At 52.5% G+C, this 18015-nt stretch overlaps 2 protein-coding genes across 4 annotated transcripts; one reads left to right on the plus strand and one right to left on the minus strand.

Annotated features, from left to right (window-relative positions):
• The first annotated feature begins 1178 nt into the window (after positions 1 to 1178).
• Irgq (immunity-related GTPase Q) lies at positions 1179 to 9132 on the plus strand. 2 transcript variants are annotated; one of them, NM_001135742.3, is given in 3 exon segments: positions 1179 to 1340; positions 1813 to 2344; positions 3712 to 9132. In NM_001135742.3, coding segments are annotated over 2 exon segments (1752 nt in total). In that variant the 5' UTR covers positions 1179 to 1340; positions 1813 to 1814; the 3' UTR covers positions 4934 to 9132.
• A 2759-nt stretch (positions 9133 to 11891) lies between these two features.
• On the minus strand, positions 11892 to 17735 carry Pinlyp (phospholipase A2 inhibitor and Ly6/Plaur domain containing). Of its 2 annotated transcripts, XM_017589117.3 has the most exons (6): positions 17647 to 17735; positions 17164 to 17310; positions 16198 to 16314; positions 12698 to 12850; positions 12376 to 12519; positions 11892 to 12129 (listed from the first exon to the last, which is right to left on the minus strand). In XM_017589117.3, the coding sequence occupies exons 2-6, from the start codon at positions 17231 to 17233 to the stop codon at positions 11975 to 11977; spliced, it is 639 nt and encodes a 212-aa protein (XP_017444606.1). In that variant the 5' UTR covers positions 17234 to 17310; positions 17647 to 17735; the 3' UTR covers positions 11892 to 11974. The 2 variants fall into 2 exon arrangements, with proteins under 2 accessions (XP_017444606.1, NP_001100958.1); NM_001107488.1 differs by lacking the exon at positions 17647 to 17735 and having other exon boundaries at positions 11893 to 12129; positions 17164 to 17246.
• Positions 17736 to 18015: the final 280 nt, after the last annotated feature.

Consider the following 18015-nt stretch of genomic DNA (forward strand, 5'->3'; position numbering starts at 1 on the left):
CTAGCAACCCTTTATTCCTCTAAATGTTGCCCTGCTTCTGCCTGTGTACCCAGACCAAGGAAAATAATTTTGATCATGAGAGGAGGCCATTCCTGGCAGGCAGCTAGGGTCACTGCAGCCACCTTCAGCAGGTCGGGGCGTGTCACTCCTGTACCCATCCCCTCTGTCAGGCAGTACCCAAAGAGGCCGCCTCCTGAGCTGTCGACTCTACTCCTTGGGAGAAACTTGCCCTCTACAGTATCTTCAGAGCGATATTCTGATAAGGAAAAAAAAAGTGGGCGAGGCTACCTATGTGTCACCAACCATAGTGGGCCCCGCTCTATTGACACCCATTGAACTCTAATGACACTCACTAGAAAAGCGTCAGCCATCTCATATGGGAGACCCCTCGGGTTTGTGACACCTCGGTCTTCAAGCCCCTTTGACCTCATCTTCGCGAAGCCCAATTCCCTTGAAGGTGGAACCCTTGGTCTTTCATACCGGTCTCATCCTAGTTTCTCACGTGTCAACCCTAACCCTAACTCCACACAAGCAGTGGTGCTCACACCTGAGCCCGCCTTCTCCCAAGAGACATCTTGTTTAACATGTGATTCCTGTTTCACCCGTAGTCACCGCCGCCCACGTTCACTAGTTCATTTCTGGATCCCACTGCTCCCATGCACTGCCTTCTGCTCCTAGTTCTTGATGGTCACTGGTCTCTTGCTTTCCTTCTCCTAAAAGGCTGTCCCTTAGCTGCGCCTGACAATAGGTCGCCACAGCTTTGCCACCGGAAGAGAGCGGGATAGGTTTTCCCGGTCTCCAGACTCCAGTGATCTCTGGGCCCTATTGCCCCACTATTATCTCCGAGTCAGGTTCAAGGTTGCAGCTCGGCACCAGTACAGTCACGGCAGCCAAGTCATCGGAAGGGCAACTGGAGAGGTCCTTCCCTGCCCAGGGGTGCATGATGATGACGTTAGTTGTGTATTCCGTACACTAAATTTACTGCACGGGCGCATCGCTTCCTGTCCTCCTTTGCCGTACAAGCCTTAACTTACTACGCAGGCGTATTGGTTGCTGGTCGTGGTGGGGCACCGCCCCCAAACTTTCTGCGCACGCGCGTGGGCTTTATTGTGCCAATGCCCAAACAGCCTTAGCTAGAAAGAAAGAGCTGCCAAGAATTCTGCGTCTTCGCGGTAGCACTCCAAGACACACCCGGTCGTGGAAGGAATGACGTCAGGATAGAGCCACCTGAAGGAGTCCGGATGTCTCTAAATCCGGACACCCCTTCCCCTTCAGCCGCTGTCATTTCGTCTTAAGGGGCCGGGCCTCCGTGTTCTCCAGGCGTGTCACCTCTCTGCTCGGTTGGTGATTTGGAACGGGGAGGGGAAAGACCATCCTCGAGTTCCCGAGTGATTGGCAGTCAGGTTTCTGAGGGTTTTTGGGTTTTGTTTTGTTTTCTTTTTTTTTAAATAGAGAAATGCATTCGTGTGGAGAATGGGTATACACCTGACTCTCCAGGAAATAGGCCCTGGGGGTTGGGTTTCTAGGTCCTACAGTCTGACGCTCGAGAATAGAAGTAGGCTGGAGGACTGAAACCTGGATCTACAGTGAAGCAGTTAGGAAAGGGTGTTGACGGGTGTGGCGGCGCACGCCTTTAATCTCAGCACTCTGGGAGGCAAAGGCAAGAAGATCTGAGTTTCAGGGCAACCTGGTCTACATAATGAGTTCAGGCCAGCCAGGGCTACACAGCGAGACGCTGTCTTAGAAAAGAAGCAAACAAGACAGTCTTACATGTTTTCTGAGGGATGTCTTTCCCCGCCTCTTGCTTTCCAGCAATGCCTCTGCCTCAGGGTGATGTGACTGCCTTATTCTTGGGGCCTCCCGGCTCGGGAAAGTCCGCGCTGATCGCCGCGTTATGCGGTAAGAATGTGGACGCGGTAGAAATTCCCGATGGACGGCCGGACTCTGGGGTCCCCAGCCTAAGAGCTGCAGCTCCGGGCCTCTTCCTGGGTGAGCTGAGTTGCCCACCCGCAGCCCCCGGGCCCTGGGCGGCGGAGGCCAACTTGCTGGTATTGGTGCTACCAGGATCTGAGGGAAGCGAGGAACCCTTGACCCCAGCTCTGGGAGAGGCAGCACGGGCCGCCCTGGCCAGAGGAACCCCGCTGCTGGCTGTACGGAATCTGCGTCCTGGAGATTCCCAGAATGCAGCTCAGGCCCGGGATGAGACTGCGGCCTTGCTGGACAGTGCTGGGTTAGGAGCTGCGCCTCTCTTTGTGCTGCCCGCGGATTGCAGCAGCAGTGACGGCTGCGAGGAGCTAGAGCGCCTGCAGGTGGTGCTGCGGACCCAGGCGGAGGCACTGCAGAGGTAAGGAGAGACAGGCTGGAAGTGTTGGCCTAGATCCAACTCAGCTAACGAGGTCTTTAAGGTTCTTGAGCCCTGTTCCTAGAGAGTTAGAGGCAAGCCTTTATTGGCTGTCCACTCGTCCATACCCTACTTATTTGCTTAGGACAACACCCCCAGCGCTACCACCACCACACCCATGAGCACAGATTTTGAGATCAGGGAGACTTGCCATAAGCAAGGATCACTTTTCTGTCATTTAAAGCCTGTACCGTCCAGGGTCAACTGGAGGGCCTGCCACAAAGGTCCTATTTCGTGCAAGCTCTCCAACATCACAAGCCCCCTCTCCGGTGAGAACTGGAGAAGCCCAGATATATATGCAAATACTTGTGTCAGACACGATGCTGGACTCCATCTCTCTGTGACATTTGGGATCCGTCTCCAGCATCCCCATCTTCCTCATTGGCTTGGTCCTCACGTAACTCCCCTCCCCTCCCCTCCTTCCCTGCCCTAGCACCGACCCATTAAGGAGCTTTATTTCCAGTTGCTCGTCCCAATTTTCCATTCCCAGTTCCCTCTCAGGTCTATGCTGCCCACTGGACCTCAATCCACATACCCTCTCCCCAGCTGTCAGCTGCCAACTCATTTTATGGCTTTCAAGATGGGGCCCAGGAAGGGTCTGCATCAGCTGGAGAGCGGCTTCTTTGTTTAGTTAGCCTCAGCGGCCCGCCAGCACGAAATGAGATCTCCTCCCCCTGCATGCCCTTCCTAACATCCACCCTCAGGAAAACACCTTTGGGGACACCATAGGCCACACTGAAATTGCCATTATGTCCTTGTCTTCCTCTAAGCCCCACCTCATAGAAAACGTGTCCTGCCCAGCGCATCATCGAAAAAGCTCTGACCCCGAGGGCTGTATCAATGGAAAGTCTGAACGGGGTCCTCATCTTAGTTTCTGTTGGAAACCTGATCTTAAGTTAGTTTGCCTGTGGGATCCAGACCTCTGGCCTCTGGGTAGCTAAGCTCTTCCTTTAACTCTCTTAACTTTCTGGTCCTCCCCCACCCTGGTTTGTTTGTTTCCTTTTTTTTTTTTTTTTTTTTTTTTTTTTTTTTTTTTTTTTGAGGCAGGCTTTCTCTGTACTTCCAGCTGTCCTGGAACTGACTCTGTAGATCAGGCTGGCCTTGAACTCAGAGATCTGCCTGTCTCTGCCACCCTAGTGTTGAGATTAAAGGTGTGTGTCACCATGTCCGGCCACGCCTTCTTTCTATATGCTTTACTTCCCTACTTCAGTTCCTGAGATTCAGATTTTTTTTTCCCTGAATTGCTCGCTCAGCAGAGTTTTGCTCTTGCTGCCTTTGACCATCCCCCACCCCCTCTCCCAACTCCGTAGGCTCCTGCCTCCTGCCCAGGATGGCTTCGAGGTGCTGGGCGCAGCAGAGCTGGAAGCTGTTCGTGAGGCCTTCGAGACTGGTGGCCTGGAGGCGGCGCTGTCGTGGGTGCGCGCTGGTCTGGAGCGCCTAGGCAGCGCTCGAGTGGACTTGGCGGTGGCCGGCACCACCAACGTAGGCCTTGTGCTGGACATGCTACTGGGGTTGGAGCCTGGCGACGCGGGTGCTGCGCCTGCCTCTGCACCCACTGAGCCCACCCCTTATCCTGCTCCAGAGCGCCCCAATGTAGTGCTCTGGACCGTTCCCCTGGGCCCCACAGCCACATCCCCTGCCGTCACCCCTCACCCGACCCACTACGATGCCCTGATCCTCGTCACCCCTGGGGCTCCTACGGAGGAGAACTGGGCCCAGGTCCGCTCGTTGGTGTCCCCAGATGCTCCACTCGTCGGTGTGCGCACTGACGGCCAGGGCGAAGATCCACCCGAGGTTCTGGAAGAAGAAAAGGCTGGGAATGCAAGGGATGGGAACTCAGGCGATGCACGCAGCGAAGGAAAGAAACCTGGCATCGGGGACTCAGGATGCTCTGCGGTTCGGAGCCCAGAGGATGAGCAGTGGGAGGTGCTGGAGGAGGCGCCTCCGCCCGTGTTCCCTCTGAGGCCCGGCGGCCTCCCGGGCCTGGGAACTTGGCTGCAGCGGGCACTGCCCACAGCTCAGGCGGGAGCGCTGCTGCTGGCGCTGCCACCCGCAAGTCCTCGGGCGGCGCGGAGGAAGGCGGCAGCATTGCGGGCAGGGGCGTGGAGGCCAGCCCTCCTGGCTAGCCTGGCGGCAGCCGCCGCTCCAGTACCAGGACTGGGCTGGGCTTGCGATGTGGCGCTTCTCCGGGGACAGCTGGCCGAGTGGAGGCGCGCGCTGGGCATCGAACCTGCGGCCGTGGCACGACGTGAGCGCGCCTTGGGCCTGGCTCCCGGAGTACTGGCCACGCGCACGCGCTTCCCGGGGCCGGTGACGCGAGCCGAGGTAGAGGCCAGGCTGGGGTCCTGGGCAGGTGAGGGCACGGCCGGAGGTGCGGCATTGGGCGCGCTCTCCTTCCTATGGCCGGCCGGTGGTGCAGCGGCAACAGGTGGGCTGGGTTACCGTGCTGCGCATGGTGTACTGCTGCAAGCCTTGGATGAGATGCTGGCTGATGCTGAGGCGGTGCTGGGACCCCCAGAGCACAATCAGTAAGGCGCGCGGTGGGGCTTGGGGCAACTGGTGACTTGGTTCGTAGCCCCATAGCCTCTGAGATTAAGGAGTGAAGTTGTGTTACTCAAATCCGGAGACTTGAAGGAGACTGGCATCTCGTTGAAATCCGAGACCTACAGTCACCCGATTTCCGTGGCTCTGAATGGGAGTAAGGTCTATGCGCCAGAAGTGTGTCAGCCAGATACCAATGCAGTAAAGGGAATTGAGGGCCTGGGACTCATAGAAATGGGAGCCTTTTGGCGTCCAGCTGACACCTGGTCCTCAATCTCTAGAAGCCTTGATTCCTGCCTTCCTATGAGTGAACCTATGACTATGGACCGGGTGCTTCAGGGAGTTAGAATCCTTGGAGCGCTGGGTCCCAAAGGGAAACGAGACGTAAGTTGTCCGATGAAAGAACAGATTTGCCGGAGCTGTGAGAGTCTTAGAAAAAGTCTGGTTCCTAAGAAGGCTCTAGAGATTGGTTGTCATTTCTTGGGTGGTGGGAAGCCTGTGGGAGACCAGGGGCCTGCTGGAGACCCTTTGATCTGGAGTGTGGAAGATTGTCATTTGCTCTTCAAGGCTTTGGTGTAGAGAATACTGTCCCACAAAATTGAAGAGAAGGGACAGGGAGGGTCTGGGTAAGGTAGTCTTCCGATGGTCAGAGCCTAAGAATGGGGCCTATAGGGTATGGAAAAATAGCAACCCACACTTGGAAATACCTCCCTTGAGCCTCTGATGAACTGGGATCGTGGCTTTACTGGAAAAGGGTGTGACTACCCCCATTTTATAGGTGCTGGGTGATTCAGGGTCTCCGGCATGTGTGCTCCTGTTTATTACTGGTTTTTTCTGCCATATGGACCTTAACCGTTGGACCTCCTGCTCATCCGGAAAGGCAAGAGTCCTACTGTGGCAGCCTATGGTTTTCTGCATGACGACCTCTGATCGATTTCTCCAAGATACGTGCTGCTGGTCCACACAGGATGCTGCTGAGAGTGGGGGTCCCCCACAGGATAGCTGGGTAGGCCATTGACGCTGGAGGAAAGTGCCAGGAGGGAGGCAGAGGCAGAAACCACAGTGCGCATGCGCATCAGCTTTGCACAGATGCGAGAAGCCATGTATGATTCCCCAGTGTTGAAAACAGGAGGGCGTGGCAGATGGGCCCACCCGGTTCAGAGAGGCAGTGTGTGGCCTGACCCTGCCTATTCTCGGTTCCCAGCCCATCTCCAGCAAGCCTGATTTGTTGTTCTGATGCTCAGGTCCCGCCTCGGGACTTAGGCATGGTTTTCTATGGAACACTCTGCCTCTCCGTCTTTTATGAGGTAGGGTCCTCATTGTCAGGTCTCCCCGAAATGGCTCTATGATCACCCAAAGTAGCTTGCATTGATCCTGGCCACTTGATCGTCCCTGTAGCGAACATTGCTATCAATGGCTTTATTTATTCACTCATTCATTTATTTGCCTGTTCATTGGCTCTTGCTCCTTGCCTGTCTTTCTCTTGGGTGTACCCTAGTACCCAGAGCAGTGCCTGACACACGGTAGGTGCCTAGTATTTATTATCCTGGTTTATTGATCATTGGCACATGGCCTGGAATTCAGGTTGTCAGTAACCTTGTTACAAAAAAGGGACAAGCTAGGGAGAAGCGAGCCCCTGGTGGGAGAGCAAACCGAAGCAGGAGAGCTTGGCCCCTGTCACCTCATGAGCAAGTGCCGTATATTTTCACCTGGTAGATGAAAGGACTGGACTAGAACCATAAGAGTTTCTGAGGGCTAGTGATTGGAGGTTGCATAGCTGGGCTTTACCCCATCTAACCTTGAATTCTCACCTCTGACACCATTCACCCTATGAAAGGGGGCATCGGATTTGGCTGTTCATGCCTGTAATCCCCGCGCCTCAGGTTGACACAGGAGAATTTGAAATGTAAGGCTGTCTTCGGTGACATAGAGAATTGCAGGCCCATAAGCTTCATGCCTGATCCCATCAGAGTCTAGATGGACCTTGAACTCCACATGGTCTGGCCCTGAATCTTCTCATTCCCTGTTCAGCCCATCTCCAGCCAGCCTGATACTAAGTCCTTCTCCATGCTTGACCAGCTTTGGCCCTGCCTCGGCCTCCCCAGTGCCAGGGTTATGGCTCTAAACCACAGCACCTGGCTTCGATGTTAAAGCTCTTAGGTCAGCCTGACACTTATCACCGAGTCACCAGAACAGATGCGTTCCTTACACCTGAGCACACCTCAGGTCACGTGATAGATCTAATTGGAAATACTTGATAGATTGAGGACCCAATTCACATACCCGTGTTTTAATTATATTTGACAGGTCCCCCCCCCCCCAATAGTTCAATCAATGCCTCACATATTAGAGGCAAACAGTCTGATGGAACCGTATCCCCAGCTCTGGGGGCTGGGGGTGGAGTTCTGGGCAGGGCCTCCACCACTAAGCCACGCCCACAGGCCCTCATTGGGGGAGTCTAGGCAGGGGCTGTACCTCTGAGCTATGTCCATATTTCTAGACAAGGTCTCACTAAGTTGCCTGGGCTGCCCTTGAACTCACTGTATTCCAGACAGGCCTTGAATTTGGGATCCTACTCTCAGCCTCCCAAGTAAGTGGGATCACAGGCCTGTCTCACCTCCTGGCTCAGTTTTCTCAAACCTGCGATGTTCTGGTGGATCGAATACAAATAGGATCTGAGATTGATTCTTTTCCTCAGTGGCATTTGCCACACATTTGGATCACAGTTCAATAGCACAGCCCATTGTGGGAGAACTATAGCGGCAAGAGAGGAGACGGGTATCCACATTGCACAGCCGCATTTGGGAAGTAGAGAAATCACTCTCTCCTTTGTCTTCATCCCAGGACCACAGCTCTGAGGACTAGTGCCTCTAACAGTAGGTGACCCCGCCTCATTTATCCCAGTCTAGACACTCCTCCACAGCCCTGGCCAGAGTTAATGTGAATTCTGTCAGTTAACACTGACCATCACAGACAGCAGGTAGCTGAGGATTTGCTGTTACACACGCATGTGGCTAAGCATATGCATACTGGCACGTAAGTGTGCTCAAACACATACCCAGCTCACAGGTACTGCAGCCCCTCCTCAGAAGCTTGGAACTCAATGTTATTCCTCTACTGCCTTGGCCCTATTTCTTTGGTCTGGCTACAGTAACAGCCACCTTGCTCTCCTGTGACTTCCTGTTAAGTGTCCTGCATTCTCTAAACCCTCTGGTCCTTTGACTTCTTTTTTGGTATTTTGACATAGCCTAGGCTTGCCTTCAACTCTGTATGTAGCCAGTGATGGCCTTGAAGTCCCAATCCTCCCTCCACCTCTCAAGTGCTGGGATCACAGGCATGCGGCCCTATGCTCGGCTCTGACCATGTCCTGCTTTGGTGCCGCATGGCGTCCCTGTCCTGTGCTTTGCTGCCGTCTCTTCTCCTTGAGGCCGGAGGCCCATGGTAGAGGCATCGGGAAAAAGCACAATGTGGTCATTGTGCACGTTCTGGTCAGCTCCATAAACTTGTATACGGGCACTTTTGTGTGTTGGGATTCCTTGCCCATTTTTGTTTTGTTGCTTGGAGAGAGAATCTAGGCCATCTCAAACACCTGAGGCCAGGTGCTCCTCCTGTCCCAGCCTCTCCTTGTCCTGGATTATAGGTAGAGGTGGCTGCCTTTTAAACTATAATTCCCCCTCCCCCGAGATAGGGCCTTACTTACTCTATAACTCTAACTCATGGCTTGGCATCTGAAGAGCTGGGGTTACCGGTGCAAATGACTACATGTTGCCTATGTGATCTTTTGTTAGGGTTTCTCAGCTTTTCCAGAATGTAAGTAAAGCTAAGAGTGAGACCTCCGGAAGCCTCCAAATAGAAAAGGTTCAGTCTCCCTTGTCACAGGTCACTGGCTGCCAGCCGAGCTCCCATGAGGCACTTCAGGTCTGGAAGAGCCTGGACACAGGAATTCTGGGAAATGTCAGTCTTCCATGCTGGAATTGCAACTATACAATCTTGGCATTGCCCTTGAAAGACAAGCAGGTTTCAGAAGTCGGTGAATGAATGAGGTGCCCTCCTCAACATGGACAGAGTCTCACACTTCTGGCTCATGAAGGAACTGTCTATTAGAATGTGTGTGTGTGGGGGGGGGGGGGAATCTGTCTGGTCAACCTGTGGTGTGTTTTGGAAAAAAGAATAAAAGGGTAGAAATACTATTGTGTGTGTCTTTTATTTATTAATTGTAGGTGTCTCCGTGTGGGTATATGCTGTGGAAGGTGCATCAAGTTGGTGATTTTTTAAATCCAGCAGCTCAACTCTTTTTTTTTGGTTCTTTTTTTTTTTTTTTTTCTGGAGCTGGGGACCGAACCCAGGGCCTTGCGCTTCCTAGGTAAGCGCTCTACCACTGAGCTAAATCCCCAGCCCCCAGCAGCTCAACTCTTGAGCCAGCATGGCCCACTGTCCCCCCCAGTCCAGCCTCTCCATAGACAAGCACTTGGATGTGCTCTCTCAGGCTGACTCGGGATTTTAGCCATGGGAACAACAGCAAATGGGATACAGAGGCTTTGAAAGTGCTCTTGAATCGAACTTCCTCTTGGCTATCCTTGGGCTCCCTGCCATCACTGCCACATTGAAAAGCCTACCAGGCTAAGGGTTGGTGATGTGTTCCCTTAGAATCCCACAGTGAGTGGCTGGAGTGTGGCTCAGTGGTAGAGCCTTTGCCTAGCATATTCAAGGCCCTAGGTCTATCCCCACTACTGACACAAAATTGATTGGGGCTTTTGGTGCGTAGTGTGGGCTATGTTTAAATTCATCCTTCTCTTCCGGCCTTGCCTCCCAAGCACTGGGTTTACAGGTGTACTCTACCACATTCTGCTAAAATCTTAAACTCTGAGCCAATCGGTGGTAGTGAACTCAGGAAGCACAGGCAGGTAGATCTCTGCATTCAAGGCCAGCCTGGTCTACAGAGTGAGTTCCTGGACAGCCAGGGCTACACAGAAAAACCCTGTCTCAAACAAAGAAACAAACAAACAAAAACAAAAGAACAACAGCAACAAACCAACCCCCCCCCCCAGCTCTATTACATTTGAGCTGTGCAATCTTTTTTTTTTTTTTTTTCCTTTTCTTTTTTTCCGGAGCTGGGGACCAAACCCAGGGCCTTGCGCTTGACCAGTGAGCTAAATCCCCAACCTCTGAGCTGTGCAATCTTAAAATTGACACACACCCCTCCCCACGCCACCCCATTCCCTCCAGACTCCTCTCAAGGATATGAATGCTAGTGAGTGCCTGTCGCAGTTATCAAACAGACAAAATGAGAGGCAGCCTCCCAGAGGCCAAGGCGCTCACCCTTGCTGTTTCTGAAATTGCTCAACTCTCTGCCTTCCCACTGGGGAAGGAACCTATTTCTGGTTAGGTGTGGCCATGTAACTTGCTCTGACCCTGGGTCTGAGAGTTGAGTCACTTCTGGGTCACACAGTAGTTAATCACACAGGTGAGCGCTTCCCTTTGGCAAAGGCATTGGCCGATCCATACCCGGACGAGCACAAACCCGCTCTGGATTATGCTGAACTTGTAGAGCAGAGGCAAGCACCGGCCTTTTGTGAGCGGCTGCTCATTCAGCAAACACACACCCCACTCTCCCACCGAAACTCCCAATGTTGATGTTGGCTTTGGCCTTGTGACTCACCTTAGTCAGTGGAGTGTTACCAGCTCTAACCTCAACAACAATAACAAAAACCCTATATGTAGTTGACTTTCGTGCTGCGCCGGGTAGCTGCTGGCACAGAGGATTGGTGGAAGTCCATGGGGGAGCCAGTACTGCTACAGGCCCTTAGAAACAAGACTGTTTGTTGTCTTAAATCTCAGTGTAGGGATTGTTTGTTACACGGCATTATTGCTGCACTAGCTGACTCATACACCTCTGTTGTTTACAGCCACTGAGATTAGGAAGTTATTACTGAAGCATCCTGGTGTCAACATGAGCACCTGCCGACTAATGGCCGCTCTGTTAAGTGGCAGCTGTCACAATGATTAGTATTTATTGCTGTCTGAAAAACCATCATTCTTTTAAAGGTGGTCCCGCGGCTCTACCTGCTTTCAAAGGAGCGTTTTTTTCATCATACAACAACTCTGAAGTTCTCCCTGTTAGCAGCCACTCATCACCGACATGGACACGGAATTGAGGCAGGAGAGGTGACCAAAGCTCAAATCAGGATTCTCGCCCATCCTAGCTGTTAGACTTAAGGCCTCAGTTTTTCCAACTGTAAAGTGGAATGGTATCAATTCCAACCGGGCGGGGCTGTTCACGGCTGTAATCCCACCCAGCCTTCCAGGCGGTGAGGCACAGAGCTTGCCTGGAGTTTGAAGTTAGACTGGACTGTACAATGGGGCCATCTCAAAAGGCAACAGTAAACCAGCAAATTAATTTTGTGGAGCTGTGATCATGAAGTGACTAGAAAATATAAAACACTTAGCAGGGTGCCTCGTAATGTAAGGCAGGGGCTACTTCATTTTCTCTTCCCCTTTGCTTTGTAAAAGGGCAGGAGCCCGGGTTGACAGCCTCCCTACCCCTGTCCCTCCATTTCTCTCTGACACCTTTTTCCTGCGTCCCTCCATTCCTCTCTCTCTCTCTTCTTTACTGAGTCTCACTGTGTGGCTCTGGCTGGCCTCGAACTGAGAGATCCACCTGCCGCTGCCTCCCAAGTGCTGGAGTTACCCCATCACAACTGACATACTGGGATGAAGGCAAGAGCTATTATACCGAGTTCTTTTCTCCTGTTTGTTTTTGAGACAGGGTCTGGCTAGGCAGCCTCAGTTCAGGCCGGTCCTGAACTCATGACCCTCCTACCTCAACCTCAGCCTGTGCTCCCACATAGGGACCCTCTCCTCTTTGAATTGGTGGTAGGGGTCAGAAAAGAACACTGGGACCTGTACTGTTTACAACCCACCTTCCCAAGATACATCTGGTCACAAGGAATGAGGTTTGTACTATCGACGTGTTTTAATTTACAGGCATCTGGAGAGCTGCAGGGCTCCTCAAATCACACACTTCTTGGTTCTTCACTCTCCCCTGCCAGGCGGGTAAGGTGCGGGAAGGCAGTCTGCCCGGCGCAGGAAGTAGAGATAGGAAGCAGAAGGGACCTCAGCTCCTGCCTTCGTGTAGCAGGCGCTCTCTGTAGCACAGCCCCTCGTGGCAAATTTCGTGTTGATAATACCTGTGATGGCATTTCAGAGTGGAGTCAACTTCTGCGTGATCCAGGAATCTAACACACACATACATCCTATTAATATCCACACACACACACACACACACACCATCATCATCACCACCACCACCATCATCATCACCATCATCACCATCATCCAGTACTCAGGAACTTCCTCATCGCCTGTAATGGGAAAGTGTGGATCTCTATTTCTGAGACATCCCCTCCCTCGGTCAAAGTCTAAACACTGCTCACCAGCCTGCACATTGCCAGCAAAATAGATGCAGTGTGTTTCCCGGCCCACGCAGCGGGCTGCCTGGGTTCCTGGACAGGTCTCCTGGAAGGGCGCAATGCAGGAGGGACACATCAGGCCATTCTCAGTCCGGTTGTTCGGGGGAGCTGTGAAGGAGGACGGAATGTAAAACGGGTTGGGAGGCTTGTTACCCCAACACCCCTGAACCCTGGGGAACTGGAGTTAGTTGGTGGAGTTTGTAGGTAAGGAAACACAGGCCCGGAAGCAGTCAAGGGTGTGCCAGATGTCACAGGACAGGCCCACTGTTGTTGAGGTGGTACTTACGGGGCACGGAGCCACTGTTGCAACCGTCACTTTGACAGCAGTGGGCGTTGGACACCATGTAGTCATTGGGACTCATGGTGGTCGATACGAAGCCTGAGTAGCAGTCTTTGAACTTCATGCAGGCCTTGAAGGTGTTCACTGACTTTCGGCCCTCTGCAGAGTAGGGGGCAGGAGCAGAGGGAAGGCGGTGCTGTCAATCACTCCCTCCCCACCCCTTCAACCCCTGCCCAGATCACCGTGTCCTTCTCAGGTACCTGCACTCATATGCACATACAGACACATAGGCATATATACACATACACGTAAATTAAAATAAGCTTTTGAGACAGGGTCTCACTATGTAGCCCTGGCTGTCCTACAACTCACTGTAAACCAGGCTGGCCTTGAACTCACAGAGATCCGCCTGCCTCTGCCTCCGGGTGCTACCACGCCTGGCTGAGATAAGTAAAGGTTTTAAAGTGTGTGTGTGTGTGTGACTTTAGGCCTGGATGCACTCCCTGGCTTCCTGATCAGCAGCACCACGAGCTTCAGCAGCCCTGGTATAACCGGTCTGCCTGTACTCTCTGAATGGAAAGGTTCCACAAGCTGAGTATGCCGTGAAGGCTGTGGGAACAGCAGTTAAAGCCATTGGGATGAGATATGGAGACGGCATTGTGATTGGAGTAGGAAAGCTGGTTTTTCCTAAAGCTTATGAAGAAGGCTCTAATAAATGCCCTTTCCGCATTGATCGACGTGTTGTTATGGCGGGAGCAGGTCTGCAGGTGGATGCTTGTTTGTTAGCAGACGTTGCAAGAGAAGGATTGTCCAACTTGCAGTCATAACAGTCCTCTAAAACACCTTGCCGTCAGAGTGGTCATGTACACGCTTGCCCAGGCTATGGTGCAGTTGGAACTTTGGGCTACAGTCTCCTGCTAGGGTCTTACGGGTTGCGTGATAGTGCACAGCTCTGTGCGACTGACCCATTGGGTGTTTCATTATGGCAGCTGTGCCTCTGGACAGAGAGAAGAGCATCAGGTAAGAAGAATGACTTGCCGGGATGTCGTTAAAGAGGTTGGAAGAGTAGCTTATGTGGTACGCGATGAAGTTGAGGATAAAGCTCTTCAACGAGAGCTCCGCTTGCTGAATAGATTCAAGGAAGACATGGACCCCCCAGAGATATAAGGAAGGAGACAGAAGGACAGGCTGAGGAACCTCCAGTGCCCTGTGACTATGAATTATATATGACTGTGAGCCAAATCAAAAGATAAAGTACATGCACGGGAACCCCAGCGGGTGTGGTAAGAAGACAGTTCTCAGGATCAGTTCTTTTCTGTCACCTTGTGAAACTCAGATCCTCCACACCAGGGCTTCCACCCGCTGAGCCATCTTGCTGGCCCCCTAGCAGCTCGGAAAGGCCACACCCACAATCTGTCTTCACGCATGGTTAGCTTGTAGGTAGCCGTGCCCTCCTTGTCTGACCTGGCTCCGCCCATTCCGCCCAATTCCTGTGGCTGTGGATACAAGTCCTTTCCAAACCACCTGAGGCCACGCCTGTGTCTATGTTAGATGGTCTCGTCTTACATTCATGATACTGTGGCCCCCTGCCATGGTCTTTCCCCATAAAATCCAAGATGCTTGCCTCCTGAAGGTTTACAGTACTCAAATCCCTCCCCCAGATCCTTCCCTGGCCACCCTCACCGTCACGGCTGCTGGGTGTGTGGGACGGAGTCAGCCTCCAATCCCACCTTCCATTCACACCTGCACTCTGCTTAGGTGTCCCAATCCCACCCTCAAAGATGACCTGGGGCTGGAGAGATGGCTCGGTGGTTAAGAGCACCGGCTGCTCTTCCTAGACCACCAGATCCAATTCCCAGCACCCACATGGCAGCTCACATCTGTCTGTAACTCCAGTTCCAGGGGATCCGAAACCCTCATGCCGACGCACATAAGACAAAATTAGTTATTAAAAAAGAGAGATATCCTTTGGGACTGTACACACACACACACACACACACACACACACACACACACACACACACACTCAGTCCCCCTCTCAGCTGGGAATCACCCGTCCTGTAGCTAATGTTCTCTCTTCCCATTGAGGATGAACATCCCCCCTGCTCTTCCTTATTTTCTTATCGTCTCTGAGGTCTGGGGTGCTCTCTTTGATGTAGGCCAGGCTCCCTCGATGTGCTCCTTGGCCACTCCCCTCCTCTCCCTTCTTCCCTCCTCTGACCCCAACCCTTCACACTCTTCTTGCCTTTTCTTTTTCTCTTTCTTTCTTTCTTTCTTTCTTTCTTTCTTTCTTTTTTTTTTTTTGGTTCTTTTTTTCAGAGCTGGGGACCGAACCCAGGGCCTTGTGCTTCCTAGGCAAGCGCTCTACCACTGAGCTAAATCCCCAACCCCTTTTTTTTCTTTTTTCTTTTTTTCGGAGCTGGGGACCGAACCCAGGGCCTTCTGCTTGCTAGGCAAGCGCTCTACCACTGAGCTAAATCCCCAACCCCTCTTCTTGCCTTTTTGCTCTCTCTCATCCCCTTCTCCTCTTCCCCTTCTCCTCTTCCCCTTCTCCTCCTCCCCTTCCCTCCTCCTCTCCTCTCCCAAAAAAGGAGCCTTCCTTCCTCCTCCCTCCACCTCTCCCTCTCCATATCTTTCCCTTTCCTCCTCCCTCTCCTTCTCCCTCCTCCTCCCCATTCTCCTCTTTCTCTTTCTCCACCCTCTCTACCTCCCTACTCTCACTTTTGCTTGTTTTTAAGCCAGGGTCTTGCTCTGCAGCCCAGGCGGGTTTTAGACCCGTGACTATCCTCTTGCTCATCGCCCCATCTCGGCATCTCTACTTTCTCTAGATTTATCTACTCTATCCCTCAGGGTTATGGCCTCTCTCCCATCAGACAGCTCCTTTTCCGTTTCCCCGGACCCTAACACCATCTTCCCTTCTGTCTCTCTGAGCTTCTGTTCCACCTCCCACTCTGCTTTCTCTTGCGCTCAACAGATTTGCTTAAGAGCATGAACTGATCCAAATTTAGCTCGTACCACCGGTATCTCGAAATTGCCTGAAACTTTCGCTCCAAGGGAATTTTTTCTTCCAGCCTCCGTAAACACTGTGTTCTCTTGCATAGCGCCTCCCTCGATACAAATAATTACAAAAAAAAAAAACCAAACTCTTTCCCTCCTGCTAGTTTCTGTGTCCTCTCAGAGTTACTTTACCGAGCTCCCCAGCCCCATTTTATTTTACATGCATAGTTATTTAGCCTGCGATGTATGTGCGCCACAAGTGTGCAATGCCAGTGGTGACCAGAAGAGGGCGTCGGATCACAGACCATTGTGAGCCACCATGTAGGTATTGGGAATTGAAGTCCAGTGAACTTGACTAATGCTTCATCTCTTTCTTCCCCCATCTCAACCCTCCCTTGATTTTCTTCCTACATTTCACTGTGACTATCCCCCACCTACGGGGGTGGTTTCTTCTACCCTGAAGATACGGGTCCCTCCCAACCCCCTTGGCTGAAGCCACACCCTCCTACTTGTGCTGGACTCGCCCACGAGGACCACGCATGCGTCTTTGCCGGCTTCACAGGTCTTCATCTTACCGCTGCATGTGTGCCCCGAGCCTTTGCACACTTCACAACTTAGAGGGCAGCCTGCAGCGAGGAAAGCAGAGAGCCGGGTATGTGGTCATGGCTGGTATGTTCTTCAGACCGTGACTTGGGCTTTGGAGCTCACAGGGAACTAGGAGAGGTGACTTTTGGGGAGGGCTCTTTCTAGGTTTTCATAGGTGGGGCACTGAGAACTGTCCAGGGAACTGTCCGGATTCAAGGAAGAGATGGCAATGCTAGTGAAATGGCGTCCAGGGCGGGAAATGACTCTACCATAGAGCCTGTTTTACTTAATAATTACAAGGCTTGGGGACTTTGGACGCCAGGGTCCCCTGAACAAGCTCAGAGGCAGGGAGGGGTCTGCGGAGCTTTAGTAAAAGTTCAGGTCCAGCTGGTTCTTGGGGTGTGGAACTTACCTCCCTTAAGAAGGTACCACAGAAGTCGGGTGGCTCAGGCAGGGATACCTGACTCTGAGGTCTGGGCCCTAAGTTTGAAAGGGAGAATGAGGCCAGAGTTCTCATCCTTGGTCCTGACAGAGGAGGAACCTAGCCATTTGGGTCACAGAGACAGTGAAACTGGCTTCCAGTACTGTGTCTAAGTAGAGAATTAGGAGAACCTGCATCCCTGTAAGTCAGAGAGAAAAGTCAGCTCTTTTTAAGCTCTTTTAACAAATTTTAAAGTTTGCCATTGATAGGCTCTCTCATCTGCTTTCCTAGAATTCAGATGTCATGGTTTGAGACCCTTCCTAGGGGACAGACCATGCAGGAGCCCCTCAAGCCTTCTCAGACCCCAGGTTTCCTCCTAAATCTGATTTCTCAGGATATCCCTCTCTTGAGGACATTGCTCAATGCCCTCTGAGGCACCAGGAAGAGGGCCAGGTCCCTTGTCACTTACCGAGACCCAGGAGGGTACAGAGCAGTGTTAAGGCCAGCAGGAAGGTCCTGTGTCTTCTAAACAGAATCATGGTGTGTGAACCCGGAGTCCCAGGTCCTCGGCCCTTATAGGAAGCTGGGGAAGGGCGGGTCTGGTCCCACCTTCACCCTGGGGTGAGAAATAGCTGAGCTCAGAACCCATGGCAGTCTTCCACAGCCTCCGGGTCAGAGCCACGGAGCCAGCATCCACCAGAAAACCGAACAACTTGGACCCAGCCCTTTCCTGCACCAGGGCTCAACTTTCTTCCACCTGGACCCAGAGTTCACTTATGTATGCAAGCACTTTGTTGTTGTTGTTGTTGTTGTTGTTGTTGTTGTTGTTGTTCACAAATCTTAAGGTAGGCGTTGGGTCATTTGATTCCCTGAGGGTGCAGAGCAACTTTGGATACTGGCATCCCCTCTTCTCCTTTCCCAAGGAGGCGCCCAGCGTGGGTTGGGTCCTAACCTGGGAGCGCCCAGCATGTCTAGGCCTGTCCTGCGGGGGCCGGGCGCCTTGTCGCCTTTCCTTTCTCTTTCGTGTGCCTGTCTCACTCTCATGCTTCTGTATCTGAGCTGTGTCCAGCTCCAGCCCCGCCCAGGCTTGTGCCCCTGGGTCTGGAGAGGATCGAACAAAAGAGGTCCTGTCAGCAGACAGAGACGGGCGAAGATGGAGACAAATGCTTATAGGGCACTTGGAAACCAAGGTATTAGTGGAAGCATGCTATGCTGCTCGTGCGCTCACGCGAGTATATGGTGCATAAATTATATTTAAGATCTTTCTCTCTTTTGGTGTCAGGTCAAGAGCTAAGAGAGGTCTGAGATCTCTGTCGGCCAT

The sequence above is a fragment of the Rattus norvegicus genome, chromosome 1, assembly GCF_036323735.1.
Source record: "Rattus norvegicus strain BN/NHsdMcwi chromosome 1, GRCr8, whole genome shotgun sequence".
Lineage (NCBI taxonomy): Eukaryota > Metazoa > Chordata > Mammalia > Rodentia > Muridae > Rattus > Rattus norvegicus.

What these genes read in the sequence shown, in the direction of transcription:
- Irgq (XM_006228410.5), top strand. Translation starts at nt 1,785, where the DNA reads ATGTCTTTCCCCGCCTCTTGCTTTCCAGCAATGCCTCTGCCTCAGGGT. An exon ending in CAGGCGGAGGCACTGCAGAG is followed by an intron (nt 2,345 to 3,711) that starts GTAAGGAGAGAC and finishes CCAACTCCGTAG; the next exon opens with GCTCCTGCCTCCTGCCCAGG.
- Pinlyp (XM_017589117.3), bottom strand. Translation starts at nt 17,233, where the DNA reads ATGATTCTGTTTAGAAGACACAGGACCTTCCTGCTGGCCTTAACACTG. An exon ending in CGTGGGCGAGTCCAGCACAA is followed by an intron (nt 12,851 to 16,197) that starts GTAGGAGGGTGT and finishes CCTACTCTGCAG; the next exon opens with AGGGCCGAAAGTCAGTGAAC. An exon ending in TGCTGGCAATGTGCAGGCTG is followed by an intron (nt 12,130 to 12,375) that starts GTGAGCAGTGTT and finishes ATGCCATCACAG; the next exon opens with GTATTATCAACACGAAATTT.